The sequence below is a fragment of the Poecile atricapillus genome, chromosome 7 (genome assembly GCF_030490865.1).
Source record: "Poecile atricapillus isolate bPoeAtr1 chromosome 7, bPoeAtr1.hap1, whole genome shotgun sequence".
In the NCBI taxonomy this organism is placed as follows: domain Eukaryota; kingdom Metazoa; phylum Chordata; class Aves; order Passeriformes; family Paridae; genus Poecile; species Poecile atricapillus.
The window spans coordinates 9,358,899-9,378,365 of NC_081255.1; the positions used below are offsets into that span (position 1 = coordinate 9,358,899).

The following is a 19,467-nucleotide window of genomic DNA, read 5'->3' on the forward strand; positions in this document are numbered from 1 at the left end:
ATTTGAGTCAAAGTGAGGCATCTAGTATTTTCTGGAAATTGTGAAGAATTTGGGAGTGATGCCATATTTGAGGAACTGTGCAGAAATAAGGTTAAAGAGATTAAATGCCACCATTTTGGTAACAATAGGTTCCTTCCTTGCTCTGTCTGATAAATAGAAGTCTGAAAAGACAGGGATGAAGTGCAGTCTCATGCATATTCCAGAGCCTGTTGGAGCGTGGGAAGGAATTTTTGCTGATATTTTAGCACGTTCTTTGCTGAGTTAGATTGTCAAGATCGAATCAAATTCTTTGTGGGCTACTGAAGGACTGACAAGTGATAAGTACACAAACCATTGTGTTATTTTGTTGGTAGCCCATCTCTCAATCCAGATGTTACACACCAGAATGGCTGGCTGGTACCTGGGCTGGACATTTCCTGGGCCAGGACTTGGATTACTTACACTTCTTTGTGTGATACCTAAAGAAAGTGAAGGTACCTGGATTTTAGGTTTAAGGTTTAGGTACCTTGCTGGCTTGTCTGGAATGCTCCAGATAGGCAGAAATTTGCTTAACTTGCAAAATGCAGAGCTGGAATCTGTGTTATATTGTTATTAACATTCTCTCTGCCCATGTATGATTGATCTTAATGGAATGGACAAGAGCCAAGAGGGTGAAAAATGAGTGAAAAATGAGGTCTTTTTTAGGAAAAAAAGTAGGAAGAGGGAATAGGACTTCTGTAGTCTTAACTTATTAAACAAGCACAGAAACAGAAGCGGTGGAATTTAAAAAATATTGCTTTTGGCTTGAACAATTATGAAAACAATATTCAGTAATGCAGAGGACTCAAGAGTTCTGGGTTTTTTTCTACCTTCTTTTTCTTCAATCTCTCTCTTCCACCATACCCATCCTGTTTTACTCTCCTGTCTCCCATAACAGATGCTGCTGCTCATTGATATCCAGGTTTCTTATATCAACACCAACCATGAAGACTTCATCGGCTTTGCAAAGTAAGTATATGGAAAATTTGTTATAAAGACACTTCCAGGCTTTTTTGCTTAGGGTATTTTTATTAAGTTCAGAACATAAGTCCTGAAGTGTGACAGTGAAGATCCAGGCTGTAGAGCCCCAAACATGCAGGACCATGCTCTTTCTCAATAGCCACAATGTTGAACTCTGTCCCAGTTGCAGGGGAGTCTTCACCCAGTTCACAAGCCTGGTTTCACTGGAGCTGGAGCTCATGTCTTGGTCTGGAATCACACGTATTTCAGGACCACAGAAATGGATATTGGTGGTCTTTCCACATTGTTATTAATGCATACTTTGGGAGCTGTGATTCTGTGTGAAACAGTTTTACTCAGAATAATGGATGTCACTGAATTATAAGTGTGCCTGCTGTTTGGCTGCAGAGAATAATAGTAGCAGAATGCCCTGCAGGGCCTGGTTTGACGTTCTCCTCGCTTAATTGAAAAGGCTGTGAGAATATTTTCCAGAATGTTCTCCTTCAGTTTCCAGCAATTTGTGCCTCAGGGACTTCATACCAACATTTTGACACTAGTAAAAGCACTGAAGATGTCTTCACTCTTTGAAGAATGAATGTTCCTTCAGACATATTCATGCCATATTTGCAATAACAGCAATTGGAATCACAACAGGTTTCGGCCCTGTGAAATGCTGGCAACAAATTTTGGCACAACAGGATGTATACATCTGGCCAATTCTAGTTAGCACTGTGAAGGAAGGTCCACATCACTGGCAGTGTGCCTTGGAGGTTTAAAACACGGAGTTCAGTAAGCTGAGAGGGGAGAAGGCAAATCCAGGCACTGTTTATGTGTTTGGTTTGAGGAACTTTCTCTAGAATTGTTTGTGGGTCCTAGGTGTTGTTATCAGCTCTCTTGACAAATGACAGGATGGTGTAGGAATGGTGGCTGGCCTTCTAGAGGTCAAGATAACAACCTGCCTGCTATTTACTACTCTTCATCCTTTTCTGACAGGAAAAAGGCTGCTAAAAACACTCCATGTATATTCATGGTGTGTGTTGTGACCTTGGGAAGTTGTATAGTCCCACCTCCCGCTTAGAGGAGGGGCCATGCTGAGTTCAGACCAGGCTGCTCAGGGTTTTGTCCAATCAGATCTGGAGAATTCCCAAAATTGGAGATCCTCCAGCCTTTCTGTGCTAGCCTGTTCAATGCTTGCCTCACCTCACTGTGAAAAGACTTTTCCTTGTGTCAAGTTGGAACTTTCCATATTTTATAGTATTGGATTCTGGAATTCCAGGTGTATCTGTAGCTATTTCATTGTGTTTCTCCCCTGGAAAAATTCCCCTCAGGGGTGCTGCTCCTGCACCCTCCATGGTCCTTGCTGCTGTGTCTTTACAATTGGAATTCAATTTCCTGGGAAAGCTGCTTCCTCTTTTGCCAGCTGAGATCTGGAAATCCCTAAGTGCTGTGTATGGGGCATAAGTAGATAGTAAGTGAACTCTTGGCTTAAGTTCACTGGTAAGTTTAAGCAAGGTTGGAACAGATGGGAAGAAAAGTAGCCTTGTTGACTTCTGCTCAACTGAAAGAGAAAATTTGGATAGCAAAGAATAAGTTAAAATATATTTACTTATGAGACAAACAGGAGAAAATACTAATTTGAAGCTCTAAGTGTATTATTGTTACAGCAGTTATGTTAGAACTGGAAAATGAAGTAAGTTGGGTAGCATAGGGGCTTCTAAACATCCTGGACTACAGATTCCCCAGATTCCCTGGTGTTTCCTTTCCTTTGCTGAGCCTTCCAGCCCCCTGTCTCATGTGGCTGCAGTAACAGTGTAAGTCCTGTGGACCTTGGTCATAAGAATGAGAGCACAAGACATTACAAACTACCCTGCAGCACTACAGGACCTGAGGCAGGTACAGTGCAATGGGAATTGTCTTGAAAGGGCTTTAACCATGCCAGTGTTTACAACAAATTTGCATATTTATAAAGTTGTAAAATTTTAGAATATTAATGTTTGTCTCATTTAGCAGAATAAATGACAAAATTCTGGGCTTGGGTTTGTTTCCAGTTGGTGTAAGTTAAGAACAGCTACATGCTTCAATCTACTTAAAGAGTAATTTGTATTTAGAACGTTAAGGAGAGGACCAATTGCTGGGCTATTTCTAAAAGACATGGGTTTCTTAGTATGGTGTTAATGGTATAATTAGCTTTTCTAAGGTGGTGAAATTAAGAAAACAAACTAGAGATTAATGCTGTGTTTCCTTTGTGCATTTCATTTAATCATAATTTATGTATCAAAGCTTATGCAATTTAGATGATGCACCAGGGACATGCAGTCTTGTTTGGTTAAAAGGATTGGGATGATTGAGCTAAACACACTGAGTAGACACATGGAATAAATATCCTTGTGGATCTTCTTCCAGACAGAATGTGGACTGCTGGTTTGATAGTGTGGTCCAAAGGGCAGGATCAGAATTTAGACAAGGGTTGAGTTGGGTGCTTTTCAATCCTTTGGAGCAGCACCAAACAGCAGGACTGGCCACAGGCTCTGACCCCAGCACACCTCTCTGCCTTTCTCTGTCAGAGCAGCCTTTGGAGCTGCTGGAATATGGATATTTTTTTCTTCAGTGAATCAATGCCTGGTGAAATGGTATAATCTAATCCAAACAAAACTTCCTGTCACCAGTGAAGTGCTGGTGGCTGAGTAGCCAAAGCCTGCTCTCAGAACGCTTTTCTTCCTCTTTCCAGCAATATTTTAATTTTGTGGCCTAAAACAAACTGCCACATAATGCAAATGCTTTTAGAATTAATGGCAACTTGTTTGGTTTTGAGACAGGAGTGTGTTTTGTTTCAGGAACTGGGATTACCAGAATTCAAGAATTGAGCAAAATATTTTAAATATGGTTTAATTTCAAATGTGCTCTAGTCTTATAAGATTTCAGCTTTGAACCAGCTTTATGATGGCTTCATCCATTGGTTATATTTACACCCTCAAAGTGCATATAAATATTAGAATAATACCCAAAACAAACTGTCAAGACAAAGCTATTAAGGAGCCTCCAGCAGGGGAGGATTTTGCTGTACTGCTCTAAATAACAGAAATGGCTTGCTTTTTGTCTCTTCTGAATATTTATAGAGGCTAATGTTTCCAAAGTTACCCACATGAGCCATAATTTCCCTGTGCTTTTAGTAACCTTTACCAATGCAAGAAGGATGTTGCTGCAAAGGAGATGATTGGTAGGAACTGTCTGCTGTGCTTGTCCCTTCTGTCCTTAGCAGGCAAATATAATCAGGCAGAAAAGCAGTTGAAATATGCACGTATATGCAATGGTTTTCCTGTGTTTCTTTTGCTATGTTAACCTAGCTTTCTCTTCTGGAATCAAAAATAACTATTACTGCTAAAATTATTCCTCAGGAACTGGCTTAGTTCAAGTTTCTTCAGCATAACTCTTTTCCTCTGCTTCCCTTAGTGCCCAACAAAGAAGCAGTCAGGTTAACAAAAGTGCAGTGGGAAATCAGGTAGGCACCTAACAGAGAATGGATAATGGCATGTGCAAGTTAATCCAAGCTGTTTGGCTTTCATGGCTGCATTTTTTGTTTTAAGCATATCATTTAGCTTTGTTTGCTTCAAATATACATAAATGTGTCCTCATTGCCTTGTTTTGCTGAACTTTTCAAAGCCACCTGACTTCCATTGTTACCATCATTTACTGTTTAGCATTTCTGCTGCTGAGTGTCTTCCTTGCCCTGCTGTTCAGTGCCTTGAATCTCTCATGTTACACATCGGTGTTTTGTCATTAACTGCAAACTTGTGAATTTCAGGATCCCAAATGCTGGTGAGTACTTGCCTGTGTGTGCTTTGTGCATTTTGCTACTCCTGATGTGTTCACAGCTGAACAGCAGTGAAGGGCAAGTCAGCAAGCAAATGTGGATTTGCCTTTTCCTCTTCTGAAACCTTTCAGCTGACATCACACAGTTGTTGACTATGTACCATAGGCCTTTCTCAAAATAAACAAAGAATGATGATGCTCTCAGATTAATTAGCATCTTCACTGAGATTCATTAATGAAATTGTTTCTTTTTTTAACTAAAGAATGTGGGATTGATTCTGCAAGGTGCTTGGTGCTCCTGAGCCTACCTTCCTTCTCTGCTTTTTGTGTGGGTCAGGGGTTCTGAGTACTTAGCAGGATCAGTCCTCTTCTTAATATGAGATGAAAATTAGGAAAGTGCTATGATTTGGAGAGTTTCTGCTCACTTTGAGGTTTTTGCAAAGTCTTAAACAGAAAAAAAAATTTGTTATGGAATTAGTACATATTGAGAATGAAATAAAAAATAGTAGCAAAAATAAGACGATGAAATTTTGTTTAATTACCAATATTGAACATCTTCCTGATGTTTTTACCTGCAATTTGGTCAAACAATGCTCAGGAGCTTTCACCTCCTGATCAAGGTTTTCAAATGTGACCATTGAGTTTAAATCCAAGTGATAAACCTGAAATTTCAGAAAGTCTCCTATTCTGCTGCTGTTGTAGACAAGAGTTCTAGTCATCTTTTTGGAGCTAGAAATTCAATCTCTTCCTCTCACCAACAAATTGCTAGTTATTTGCAATATATTTCTTAAAATAATCCAGCAGCTTCTTGGATGTGATGGTTCCCCACAGCCTGACCAGCATGAGTGGCATTTTTGATGTAATATATGGTTTGGATTAAAATGAAAAAAAACAAAACCCTGGAAGGTCTAAACACTGCAATGGCTTCAAAGAGCAGCCTCTCCCCTCTGAGGAGAGATTTCCTCCTTATCTAGCTGTGCCGGAACATGTGTCAAACACAACGACTGTCATCACTTTGGAGTGTCCCATAAAAGGAGAAGCAACCAATTATCTGGCTCTTCAAAAATACACAAATAAAATGAATGATTTCTTAATTGAGTGAATGTTTTCTCTCTAAAGAAGTGAAGAAAAAGCTTGGCGTTTTAAATTCAATGTTGAAACTTGGTTACTTGTGGTATAAAGGACTTTGCTGAACCTTTTATTGTAGAGATAATAAACAGATGTTTGTAAGTTGATTGTTTGGAGTTGAAAAGAATGAGAAAATGTTTCTGAAATAAAACTTCATTTTTGCAATTTGCTATTTCAGGGAACCAATCTACCGCCTTCAAGGCAAATTGTACGAGCTAAGTTCTGTAAGCTTTATTGTTGCTTTTTCATTTAGCTTCTCAGAGGGCAAAGTTTGTCTCTAACTCATTGGTTTGTCGAATACTTGCTGCTAAACAATTTAATGTTAAGCTGTCTTGTCTGTAACACTTCCTCAACAGAGTGTAATTGCAGTTCATCACTTAACTGCTACTAACCTGCTGTTACCAGTCTGAACTAGAATAACTTAAAATGTTGTAGAAGACTTTGCATAGAATGAATTAATATTTTTATAATTTACCAAGTTTCTCCAACTGAAACGACTAATTTGTGTTGATTTTATTATATAACTGGAAAGCAGTTTTTATCTGATGTAAGTGCCTCTATTCATAGTAAACCTCTCTTTGAAAGGTGGGCAAATAATTTTCTGGTAACCAAAAGGAAACATTAGCTCTGGTGTAAATGAAGGTGCTGTTGATGGATACAGGTACTGTTCTTGGTGGTTTCTTTATGTCAAGGAATTACTTTGGATAGAAAAAGTGAGTTTTATGAATGAAAATATTTAAAGCCTTTTTAGCATTCTTTTCATAGCACCAGGAGGATCAATATATCACAGACAGACTCTTTTCTAACCCTTCCACTTCATGAGTAAATAAATATGTGAATGTCTTTAATATTACTAATTAGAATTAATTGTCTAAACTGCAGTTAATTTTATAACAAGTTACTACCAGTTCAGTGATGGTAAGGTGTAAGAAATAAATTTCTGTATTGTGTGTATTCTTTGGCAATATCTGTGATAAAAAATGTACATTTTTTCAGTTTGTTGCCACATCATCAAATTCTATTAGTTATCATTTGAAACAAAACTTATGTTCAGTTATGGAAAAAGGACTAGGCAGCACTGATTTTAGCAGCAGTTGAATTGAACCCCTTGGGGAGATCAAGATCACTGAATTTTCCCAAAAATACTGGGATGCTGATTTGCAATACCTTGCTTTTCTTTTTCAGTAGCTTGCTTTGGACTGGAATGATGCACATAACCATTAACTATTTCTGTGTATCTTGGAAATAAGATAAGCACAGCAACACCTTATTTTTGGACAATAATGCAAATTCCTCTTAGCATGTTTTTCTCCTTTTTCCTCTACTACTAATTTATCTTCTCACACTTAATCTTTGGCCTTTTTTGTTTGTCTTTTCTTTGCTACCGCCTGAGGTTTTGACCTGACTCCACAAAGTTTCTTTTTAAGCCACAGGTTAGTCTGTCTTCTCATTTGCTTGAAGTAATCTGTGCAATGCTTGGTTTTACACAGCACACCAGCAAGGTTTGGCTCCTGAAAGCTGACCCGCTCTTAATTACGTATGTTGTGTGCTGAGATTTGTCTTGGTGACTAAAATTCAATGTTTTAAGCTCCCCTTCACGATAAAGCTTTAAAGATGAAAGTGGCATTGCTCCATGTGCCCAATTGCTGTGTGTGAGAATGCAAGACACTCAAATTATAGAGGATTATATCTAATTTATAGGAAATTCTGTGCTTTTCTTCTGTGGCAAAATCTGCCACAGAATATCTGTACTACTACAGCTACAATTCCTAGTAGCCCTGTAACTGGAGAAGTGGCTTAATGTGAGCTGTGAGTTTCAAGGCACTGTCCAGGTGATGTGGAGGTTTGGGTCTGCGGGCTTTGTTTGACCTGCCTCTCTTCAGTGTTACACCAACAATCTGATTAATTTTCTGATTAATTTCTTCTGGACACAAGTAGCCTTCAGACCCCATCAGCTGGCCTGAACTATAGTTCTAATAAGTACTTTTTCTGCTAGTAACCCTTTTTTCCTTTTCTTTTTTTTTTTTTTTTTTTTTTTCTTTTAATCCTAATTTGTAGCATACTTTGCTGTTTCTTTTCTTCAGATACACTTAAATCCTGTTATCTTGCATGACCCACGGAAAAAATGTTTATACAATTTTTTTAAGCAACGAGAAGGAAATGAAGACTTGTGCCATGGTCAGTGAGGTGGTCGTGAAAAATCATGACAAAGCTGTTCTGTTAAGAAATATCAGTATTTCTATGAAAGAGGTGGTGGCCATGAGCTAACACATTGAAAAATGTTTCAAAATTTAGCAGCGTAAGACCTGCTGGTTTTGAATTTTCACTTTATCAAGTCTAGGGGAGTACTGATGTTCTAGATGGCCTTTAACTATTTATTTTTTAGGTTAATGTCCCTTCATGTTTGATTTACCTTAGTCTTTGTTTAAGTATATTTGGAAGTTGATTCAATTTTTCACCCCTGAGAGCTTTGCTCCAGTAAAGACTAAATCTTTCTTTAGAGCAGACATGTTTTTAGGACTTTAGGCACTGTCACTAGTCTTAAGTTGTGCAATACATTGTGCAGTGATTTGTAGGGAAGCAATGTCCCAAGATCTTGGTTATGTTCAGTATCAGAACAGATCTGATCCATTTTTGCAGTGACATTTGGCAAGTTACAGTGAAATACTGTAGTAGGTTTCCCCTCTAATACATTAAAGCCTCTGTAGTGTGAGGATCTTCATGACTGAATCCAGAGAACCAACAGCTTTAAGGGTTTGGTTTTTTTTTCCCTACTTTTTCTGATTTTTATTTTCTCGATGTGCTTATTGTTCAGTAGCACGTGTTGTAATGACAGTGACTGGAAGGTAGAGTGGTCCTGGGATTTGTGTTCTGTGTTCAGAATTATTCCACTGGAGTTACACAACACAACTTTAATGGTGTTACATTAACAAGTGCTGCTACTTGTGGTGTTGTGGGAGTGTCCAGTCCCATGATTCTCACACTTGTGTTTCTGCCTGCCCAATTTCATGTATCGCACTTATCATGAAATCATCCTTCAAATACTTCTTTAGACAATCAGAAAGTGTCCCATTTCCTTAAATATATTTCTTTTACAAATGCCTTCTTTGATTTAATACAATTAAAGTCATGCAGCAACACATAAATTGTGCTTATTGTGTCAAATCCTGCTTTCCTGTTTATCCATGAAGTGGTGGAGAGTAAGGACAGCAAATATTATTTGGGTTTTGTGAAGCTAAACTATGAGAAAATTATTTCCTTGTGGCTTTTTCATGTGCATTCAGAGGCTCTTAAGTTTCATTTTTCAGTCACCCAGATTAGGTATCAGGATCCTGAAGGAAGGAACTGTGTCATCTCTTGTTCATCCTGTGCATGGAGTCCAGCTACCGGTCAGAATATTGTCTCCAGTAGCTTCTGGCTGTGCCCATATTTTTCACCTTCCTGAGGTTCATAACTCATTTCACTAACATCCGCTCTGCACAGAATGACATTTAGAAATATGATAGAAAATAGTGAAATGTATCTCTTAGATACAAGCCAGTGAGAAAATGAACTAGTGAGAACAATAATGAAACGCAGTGCTTTCATTTTCCAAGCAGAGGTACTGTAAAACATAGCTAACACAACAGTTAAAAAGAACTCCAAAATAATAACTATCAGAGAATTTTTAACTTCAAAAGTGTCTTTGAAAATATTTCCTTCTTATTGCCTGTGGAGAAACAGTTCTAAAGTACGGCTTGAGGGTTTATTTTTTGTTTTGTTGGTTTTTTTTTTTTGAGAATTTGGTCAGAGTCTAAGATGTCATTCAGATTCTCTGGAAAGTGAAACTATGTTCCTTAATCTCACTTTTTCTTGCATTACACCTTGGTCCAACATCTCCCTCTACTTTACATCTAACACTGATGCTGAGTCTTCTGTAAGTGTAGCTTTTTTATAGTTAACAGAATATGCCTGGGAAACAGGAAAATTCAGTGAAAAGGACATGAAGCTTAGCACACTAAGCTCATCTTCTCCCTCTTGGTGTCCCCTGGAACAGCTTCCTAGTATTTTAGATTGTTATGACCTGTTGTAGAGTCCAGGATATTTTACAGAACACAGTACTCTGTTTTCCCAGAGGGATATAGATAAACAGGTCTAGAAATTTGACACGAAAACCACACACCCAGAATATCGCTGTAGGTTGGTGTCCTGCTCTTCCTGCAGGGTTGTGTGGGAATGACAGCTGGATCTAATCCTTGGCACACAGGATTTTTGAGGAAACAACTGGCAAATTCCTTCCTTTACGAGACAGTGACCAGGGATTGTCCTAGCATGTCAGTTTGTTTCTGTCCAAACCCCGTGATGGTTGCACATTTATGGGGAGATGTGTTGGACTGGAGCATGACACAATTCCTGCCTTAGTAGTACTAAAACCTTCAGTGCTTCTTAAATGGTTTGTATAATTTAGTTTTTAAAATGTTGTCTTGGTCTGCTTTGAGACCTCTACCACAAACGCCTTCTTGTCAAATTGGGAAAATTGGACTCTTATTAAGCTGTTGCAGAGCCTGTGGTGAGGAAGAGGATGGAACAAGCAGAGAGTTCTCCTTCTCTTCCCTTTGAAGTGCTCATCACCTGTAAGGTTCTTGAACCTCCTGCTTAGGTGTTCCTGCCTGGTTTGCTACTAGAAACCACCTCTTTATTTTCAGTTTTCAAATCTTTTATCTTCCCTGAGATATTTCTCCAAAACATTTTCCTCCAAACCAGGTGCTGGCCAGGCTGCCTGGGCTTCCTGTGTGTGGATATGAGCTTTATATGGAGCAACATTGCATTTTCAGTTGCAGACAATGTGGCTCAACAGCATCCTCTCTCCCAGCCTCTTATTTCAGCTGCTTTATAGCATGGGAACATGTGCACATGTGCTGTGAAGGAATTAGTCTGTTGCACAAAAATAGCTCTCATTGCTGCAGAACTAAGTTCAAGTGAATGGAGGACCTTAATTTTGTTGCTTTTCCCCAAAATTTTTTCCCCTTTGCTTTTTTTATAGTTCAGTGCAGAAAGAAAAAATAGAATTAGTTTGGTTCCACAACTTGTCCTGTGGCAGCTGCCTGCAGGCCAGTACACTGGCTGTGTATATATATTACTTGTTTCCTGTTAAAATCTTACTTCAATAAACATCATAAAATAAAATGAGGATTTGATGGGTAATCAAGTTCTTATCAGTGTTTCCCTTAACTTGCACTTAGGCAAGCATTCCATGTGTGTTTGTACTCACTAATGCCCTTCTCCACTTAGGTTCCCCCTCCTCCTCCCAATAAACACAAATATTAAAAGGCCTGACCCACTTTTGTGGAAATCTTTGTGGAACAGCCTATCCCATCTCATCTGCTTGTTCTTTCCCTTGAGTCTCTTTACAGGAATCATGTCCAGTTCTCTCATCCCTCAAATCAATTCTTTCTTAGAGATTTTCATACAGGCTGAAAACTTAGTCTGGTTTTTGGATTTTCTTACCCTCCTGTGCTGGTTGGTAGTAAATGGGAAAACACGTTTATCTTCCTTGAAATGAAATTGATACCCTTGGATTATCTGCATTCCCAATACAATTTCCTGCTTTTCAGGTGCAACTTTTTTGGTTTAGTTATCAATTCAGTCCTTTACCCAGTGCAAAACCAAAGCTGGTATTTTTGAGGAGCTTACATGATCATCCAGGCTGAATAAGAGTGAATTCTGATTCTGAAACTTTCATAGATGACAAAGAATACATGGTGAGCCATATTCCTCTTTGGTGACTTGTTGATACTGGCGTTACTGGTCTTGTCAAGCCCTGTGAGAGGATGTTGGTCTCATATTTATTTAAATACAAGAGGAAACTCAAGTTTGATCACACAAGTCAGTGCCTGTGGGGTTTGTTGAGAGGTTCTGAAGAGCTTCTCTGAACACTTTTTTCTGTCTCAATATCCCATTGGCAAGTGAAGGGTGTTGCTGTGGCAAGAAAGAGAAGAGCTGAGGTTCCTTTCATCTGTGATTGGGAAAGTTCTGTTGTCCAGAGCATGATAGAAAGGAATGTTTGCTTTCTCATTTATATTGGAAAACAGTCACTGTTCCAATAAAATGGAAAGTTTCCATCTCATCTGTAAATGAGTTTTTATGGTTATCCTCTTCTGCTGTGGAGTCTATTTCTCTTAGGTTTGTGTTGTCCCCCTTTCTCTGTGCATGATGTAGACTTCTGTAGGTATTTATAGGTATGTTCCCATCTGTTCTTTCATCTTTGGCTTGTATCTCTTCTACAAAATTTTGCTTTACCTGTTTTTCCCCTGTTTTTTATTGCTACCAAAGGTTTTTTTTTCCCTTTTCTTTTTCTCTTCTATCCTATGAAAAGAAAATGGCTCTCACATGCCTGTCCTTACAGCTTGCCTTAATTTTAACTGAACTTTAGAAGAACTCTCCCCTGTGTCACTCCATACATCCACTTCTGAAAATTCCCAATGTGTGTCACAAAGCCACTCATTTTACCAGAATTTAGGTGCTTTTCCTGGTACCCACCTTTAGAAATGACATTTACAATTAGACCAGAACAGTGTAGTCAGAGATCCACATTGTGTGTGGACTTTCACATTGTGTTTATATACAGCAAATAAATATCTTCAGGCTTACATGATCCTTAACACACTCACACTTGCTGTAAGCACAACATTCTGATAGTCAGGCTTCTCTCTTTCTCCAACCTTCAGACTGAAAATATTATATTCACCTTGTTTCTTCTTTTTTTTTGTTTTCAATACTAGAAACCTGCAAAAACTCTTTGAATTTCCCAGAGACTGAAAAAATGCACCTGTTGTAGTTTCATTTAGCAAGTCTTTATTTAAATGAATGAATTCAACAGCAGAACTCTGTCAAGTGAGTAATGAGCTAAACTTGTACCTGGCTGCACCCCTGCATAGGTCATCCGGAAAGGCTGGCTCACCATCAACAACATTGGCATCATGAAAGGAGGATCCAAGGAATACTGGTTCGTTCTGACTGCAGAGAGCTTGTCCTGGTATAAAGATGATGAGGTAAGGAATGAAGAATGTTTTTTTTCTGTTGGGGAAAACCCCAGTATTAATACAGTATTCTGATATCAAAATATTTAATGAGTTTGTGTAAACTTGAAGTAAAAGATTGTTTTAAGGTTTTAGATGTGTTCTTTAAATTTCTGGTTTCATTCATGGAGAATGCTGATTGTCTAAGACTTGTATGGAAATGCTGATAACAAATACGGGGGGTATGGTGTGGGGGTATTTTTGTTTTACTTTTTTCTTCTCTTCCTGTGATTTCCACACATTGCTTTAAAAAAGAAAAAAAAAGGAAAAAATCCCAAGCTGTTTTGAAATATTCTGCTTATTGTCCTGTCCTTTCTTGGGTTGCTCTTGTACACCTACTGCAAGATGATAATAAATTATCTGAGTAAAATTACTTCTGAAAGTAACTACAGCAATTGATTTAATAAAAACAACTGTTCTCTGCTCATTTGTTCTGAGAAGATGAAAAGCCCATCTGCAGGGCTCTGTAGCTGGTTGGTGTGGATTTTTACATTTAAAAAATGCATCTTTATGGGTGATCAGTAAATCTGAGGTGAGTAATGCAGAAATAAAGAAAAGGACATCCACATTGCTCTCTTTGAATATATTGTTAGGCAGCTTGTCTGTTCTGTTTAATGACTTTTTCAACAATGGGTGTAATGATACATTTTATCCAAGACTCCAGCAGTATTTTGAAGGTTGAAACAGGATTATGTGTGCTATCAGATTTATGGTAAAACCTTTGTGAGTTTCAAGGTTTGTGTAGAAAAATAGGGCTACATTAAAAAAACCCAACAAGCTATTATTTCCTATTTGGGTATTTCCCCCCTCCTTTTTTTTTTTTTTTTTAATTTAAATGTTTTTAGTGAGAAATCAGTGATTTTTGAGTTGAACCAATGGATGGAAGAAGCACAGGTAAAGAGAAAGCTTTAAATGTGCTCTAAAACATCACTCAATCTTTTCATCTTACTGTAAGTAATAATCAAAACACTGGTTGATCCCAACAAAACAGGTTGATGGGGACTGTGCAGATTCATATTCTGTTTAATCTAACATAGTGTTTTACTGCAGTGTTTTTTTCTGGAAGCCCTGGGGAGAGGGCCTGCAGTTCATAAGGCAGAGCTCTCCCAAGTCCTGCAAAACCAGGATGTGGAAATCTTTCCATAAAGCTGCTGAGGGTGGGAACTGTGCTGCTCATAAATGGGTTTTTTTCCCCCAGTCTGTAGCCATTTTGGGATAGACTTTAAGGCAGAGGGACAAATTAGGTTAATCTTGAAGATTTTGCCACTTACCTTTTTAGTTAAGTTTTAAAGGGATTCAGATTTGGTGGAACAGAAAATCAGTGTCAGGCAGAGGGGAAGGGACAGGTGTCAAGAGGGGAAGTTTTACTCTCAGATTGATGAAATAGAATTTGAAAAAAATGCAAAAGTGACTTTACAGATTTGAAAATTTGAAGCAGTTGTTTTTTGTGATCTACCTTGAAGTCACTAGAACTGACTTTTTTAGGTAAGATTCAGGTTACTTTAACTAAAACAAGCAATGTGGCAAAATTAACACACCTGCTGTATTTTATCTCAGGCAGTTGGAGGTGCATGCAAGATAAGCTGTGGCAATTTTTTTAGGTAGTTGTAGTGGTGCTTTTTTTTAAATCTGATTTTTGTTTAGTGTGAAATACAAAAATTCTTGAAAATCCTAATGGTATGTTTTGTGCTGTGCAACTTTAAAATTAAATAGTTTTGATAATCTACTGGGGGGAGTCACCTGGGAAGCTCATGAAAATACTCAAAAAGAAATGACCACTGTGTGATTTCCATATGCATATTTTAAGATAATGTCTCTTAATTGCCAAACAGTTATGTTTTGAGAGTCATGAAAATGTCAGTAGCTAATTCAGGCCATGGGAGATCACTCAGGAATTTCTTAGAATGATAAGAAGATAATAGCATGTGATAATAGCAGAGTACTATTCCATACTCTGCTGGTGAAAGAAACTGCTCCTTAAGTACAGATTAGCTGCATAATTTGATTATTGTGTCCTGAAAAAGAGTTTATAAAGTTATGATTTTTTTATTTTTTGATTTTTTAAAAAATTTAAATTTTTTTCTTTTTTTTCTGGACCTTCCCAGTAAGACTGAAAAGCCAGTAAGGCTCCTCAGTGTGTGGGGGTGTTTTCCCCCAGTGAGATGTGAGAAGCGGTCCCTGTGTTTGTGTGTCTGGCTGTGCCCTGCGAGGGGAGTTGAGAGCCCCCAGCTCTTTGGGCTGCCCAGGAGCTTTTCCATGGCTGGAGAAGGTGCAGGGTCAGCTCTCACCTTGCCCTGCTGAGGAGTTTGTGCCCCCTGTGCCTGTAGCCAAGGCTGCAGCAGCTTTGTGCCACACAGCTCTGCCAATGTGCTCTGCAAAGCTCCGGTGCCTGCTGGGGCCTCCAGGGCTGTGTACCCCCTCTAGCGTAAGCTGAGCCTGTTTTCTAGTCTGGAATTTGCTCTGAGATCAAAATCACTGGTGGTGGCTCGCTAGTGCCTTTAGAAGGATGCAAATTCCTTTGTGAGGTGCAGCTTTGTAAGTGATGAATCCACAGTGTAATGCATTCAGGAACAAGTTGCTTTGACAAAAGATTTCAGATTTTGCTGTATGATATCAGTATTAGAAAAGAAACAATTGGTTTCTTCACGTGGTTTTGTTGCTGTCAAACATACACCAGGATTTTATTCCTGATGAGAGGGTTTCAGTGCCTAAAAATCCTTTTTAGACTTGTAGCTCTGGAAGTTCCAGGTTGATGTTTGCTTAGAGCAGTTACAGTATCCATTCTGTGAGAACTAACGTGGATTAGTTTCTGATCCTGCGTGCAGTTGCTTCTGTTTGTAACTTTGCTGTGTGACCAATACCATGACTTTGTGCTTTTCTACTTAAAAACCAAGCAAGGAAAGTGCTGTGTGCTGGCTTTGAGGCTGCTGTAGACAAGTGCAATATCAGCACACTCAGTGACCTCACAAATACAGATTTATTTTGTCAATATTTCCATGTAATCCTAGCTGAAGCATTATAAGGCACACCTACACACACAAATTATTAAATCTGAGCATTTTAGCTCTCAGTTGTTACTGTTTTGTTAAGTAGCATTAACTAAAGTTCATTTGAGAGTCAGCCTGCAAATCTGAACTTTGTGAATCTGAATTAGCCACTCTGCATTAGGATGAAATAGACTTTGGGAATGTGGAATGTCATTCTAACTTGTGAATAAAAAGCCTCTTTACTGTGAAGATATGGATGCCATTTGTAGTGCATGGCCATAGAATGTGGTTTTATTATTTTCTCTAAAGCATCCAGAGATTTCATTGAGAAAGGATGCCAAGCTGGGTTCCAGAATTAGAATTTCTAAAATGTGAAATTTACATTGGTGGGGAAAAATCTCCTTTAGTCTTACTTCCAAAGAAAATATTTCCATTCTGTACCAATAGTAAACGATATTATTGTCAACATCCGGTGATGGATGCAGTTTGTATTATAATTTTGTATAATTGTGTATTATAATTTTACCGTTCCCTGTTGTAAAATGATGTGAGATTTGAGAGCGAAATGACAAAAATAAGTGAGGAGGTGAGAGAGTGGAAAAGGGAGAAGTTACTCTAAGGTCTGACATGGTGTATGTTTACAGAATGAAGTCGCCACACAATAAGCTGCTCTTGGCTTCTGTGGCGAGCAGGAATGTCAGGGAGTTTTCTACACCAAGAATCGAGTGATGCCTGGGAAGCAAACGGGAGGACAGAACACACGGAGGTACCGCAGGGCTGGGATAAATCACTTAATAAATTCCTAATAAATAAATGACTGGTAGCGAGTTGATGAGAACAACTAGGAAAAGAGCACTATAGGAAGCACAGTAAGAATTTCAGCAGTGGGTTTTATTGTACTTCACAGGCAGCGCTGCTTTGACTCTGGGCTTGGTGACTGACCGGCCGTCTGAGGTCCAGAGCGACTCTTGGCTGGAGCTGGTGCTGCGGATGCTCTGGGCTGTCAGAGCGGGGTCCCACTGGTGGCTGTCCCTCAGGCTGGGTTGTCATGCGACTGCCTGTCTGTGCCTGCTGTACAGGTGAGAGGATGTTCTGCACAGCAAGTGTAGACAGGCAGACACATGACAACTCCGTCCAGCCAGTCCCTTGGAGCCATCGCCGCTGCTGTGCAACACTTTGTGCCAGTCCACTTTGGGGGGCGTTTGTTGGGGGGAACACACATAGCAGAATTAAACTTTAAAACATTGGCAGCTGCAGAACAAGAACAGAACTTGATTTTATTCAGAAAAGAAGCTTGGTACATGAGTTATCATCGTGCTGACACATATCAGGGATGCGATTTCAACAGACTGCTCACGCCGGACATTTGGAAAAGCAAAAAGAACCGAAGCCGTGGTTTATTTTAGATGCAATTCATACAGGGTTTTGCCTGCTTATTGTACTTGCACATAGTAATTTAACCAGATGTTTTTACTCTTCATGGAAGCACAGAAATACTGAAGTTCAAGATAAAGGATATGTTTATACAGTGCATATTTTCTAGGAGTAGATAAGTACAATAATCTGGGATGTTAAAAATAAAAATCCTTCTGTATAAATGGAGGCCGCCACTTGCACATTAACCCCATTATAGGGAATGTGCTGGAAAAAAAACTGGTTGCACTTTGGATTGAATTTGCTAATATGTGATAGCTGTAGACGTATTATATTCCTTTTAATATTTTGGTTTGTGTGTTATTTAAATTTTGCTTTGTCTCAAAATCTCTACTTTCTGACAAAATAAATTGACCTCATAAACTCAGTAAGTTTTTTTTAGTTAAATATGAACTGTACTAGAGATCAAAAGCATCATTTCACATCACAAGATAATCTGCTTTGCTGAATTTTCTCTATACAGAATATACACAGTGACTATAATCCAGGTTTGCAGTGACATTTACAACATCACTGGGGGTATTGTTTCAGAAGATATAAAACCCATTGGAACTTTGAAAGAGGGAAAAGAATAATTGTATTAATTTTCTCTATAGATGAAATTTTTCTGGTTTGTAATGGTGTTCTTGAATCTCTGTTGCTCGCTAGTGCCACCATAGGTAACCAACAAACTTGTGCTTTCAAACCCTTCTCAAACATATCCCATTCAGAACAGCAGGCAAACAATTTTAAGTTCAGCCTTAAAACTGATTATAAATTACCAGAGATTAAAGGGGGGGATAGTGCTGAGGTTTTATATTAAACTAATAATAAATCAATATGTGATAATTCAGGTGCTCTGTCTCTAATAATTTTGCCATAAAGAATAATATGCATTTTAGTTAATATACAAATTTACTATACAAGTTAACTTTATCAATTATATTAATAAAATTTTCCTTGAACCTAACAAGGTGGAATACAACGTCTTAAATAAATGAATCAACCACAAAACATGGCTAACTAATTCAGACCTGAAAAATGAATTCCAATACATTAAATAGTTTGTCTTTATAAAATGCTTACTTAAATTTTTGTATCTCTAAGTAAAATTTTAAGAGTATGATTTAAATTGACAATTCTTCCTACCCGCTTGACCATTTTGAAGAAAAACAGAAGTGGAAAATTAGAAGTATTTTTAAAATAGAGATAATAAACTCTGATTGTTTCACTGATTTAATCAGATTTAACTGCTGCATTTAGTTGCTAAAGAAATGAAAAATTTTTAGTCTGGAAGAAAATTAGGTCTCACTTTCTGTGTTATGGATCCTTCTTGAAATAACAAAGAATTGTACAGTCAAAATCGTTGGCAGCCTGTAGTACAGAATATTGGAATAGCAGAAGTCTGCATTTTCTAGAATAGGTTTTCTGTTAACAACTGTCAGGGAGGCTGTGCTGGGAAGAAAATCGTAAGTGGAAACTTTGTGCCGTCTTTCTAATAACTGTACACAATTAGAATTCATCAAAGAATCAGCAAAAAGCTTTACATCTCGACAGAGGCAAGTTTGTTTTCCCTTCAGTTAATTCACTGGGTGCTACTAGACATGACTAGATGAATATCTCCACTTGATTTTTATTTAAAAACTGAAATTCCTTGGGATTGTAGTTAACTCGCTTAAAGGGCTTAAGATTTTTATGTGCTGTGTTTGGTTGACACACTGAGTCAGTAAAGGGCTTGAGAATATTTTAGAATACTCAAAACAACAACAAAAAAATCTCCTGATTGCCAATATTATATTTACAGAAACTTATGTTAAAGAATTGACTTTAAATATTGGTACCTTGGAAACTGAACAGAGATATGAATTCCCTCCAGTAGTGATCAGGACTCTTTATTTAAAGGAAGGCTGTTATTTTTAGATACTGCTTTGCAGTGCTGTGTAAAATGCAGTACACAACTACAGTAGAATAATTCAGGAAAGTTTCATTCTTAACTGTGGCATTTCCTGTCTTTTTGTAGGTTTAAACCTAACCCTTAATAGTATTTCAATTAAGATTTTTTTTTTTTTTTTCTAAATAAAGTACAGTTCAGG

At 38.1% G+C, this 19,467-nt stretch overlaps 1 protein-coding gene across 2 annotated transcripts in view; it reads left to right on the forward strand.

The window, feature by feature from the left end:
• Positions 1 to 19,467, forward strand: part of DNM3 (dynamin 3) — a 169,316-nt gene that overhangs the window by 35,602 nt on the left and 114,247 nt on the right. Inside the window, exons 12-15 of one of the 2 annotated variants that reach the window (XM_058842696.1) lie at positions 917 to 987; positions 4,429 to 4,477; positions 6,095 to 6,124; positions 12,834 to 12,947. In XM_058842696.1, coding sequence (XP_058698679.1) covers positions 917 to 987; positions 4,429 to 4,477; positions 6,095 to 6,124; positions 12,834 to 12,947 — 264 coding nt within the window. The remainder of the gene's footprint in view (positions 1 to 916; positions 988 to 4,428; positions 4,478 to 6,094; positions 6,125 to 12,833; positions 12,948 to 19,467) is intronic. The other variant, XM_058842697.1, reaches the window with a different exon arrangement.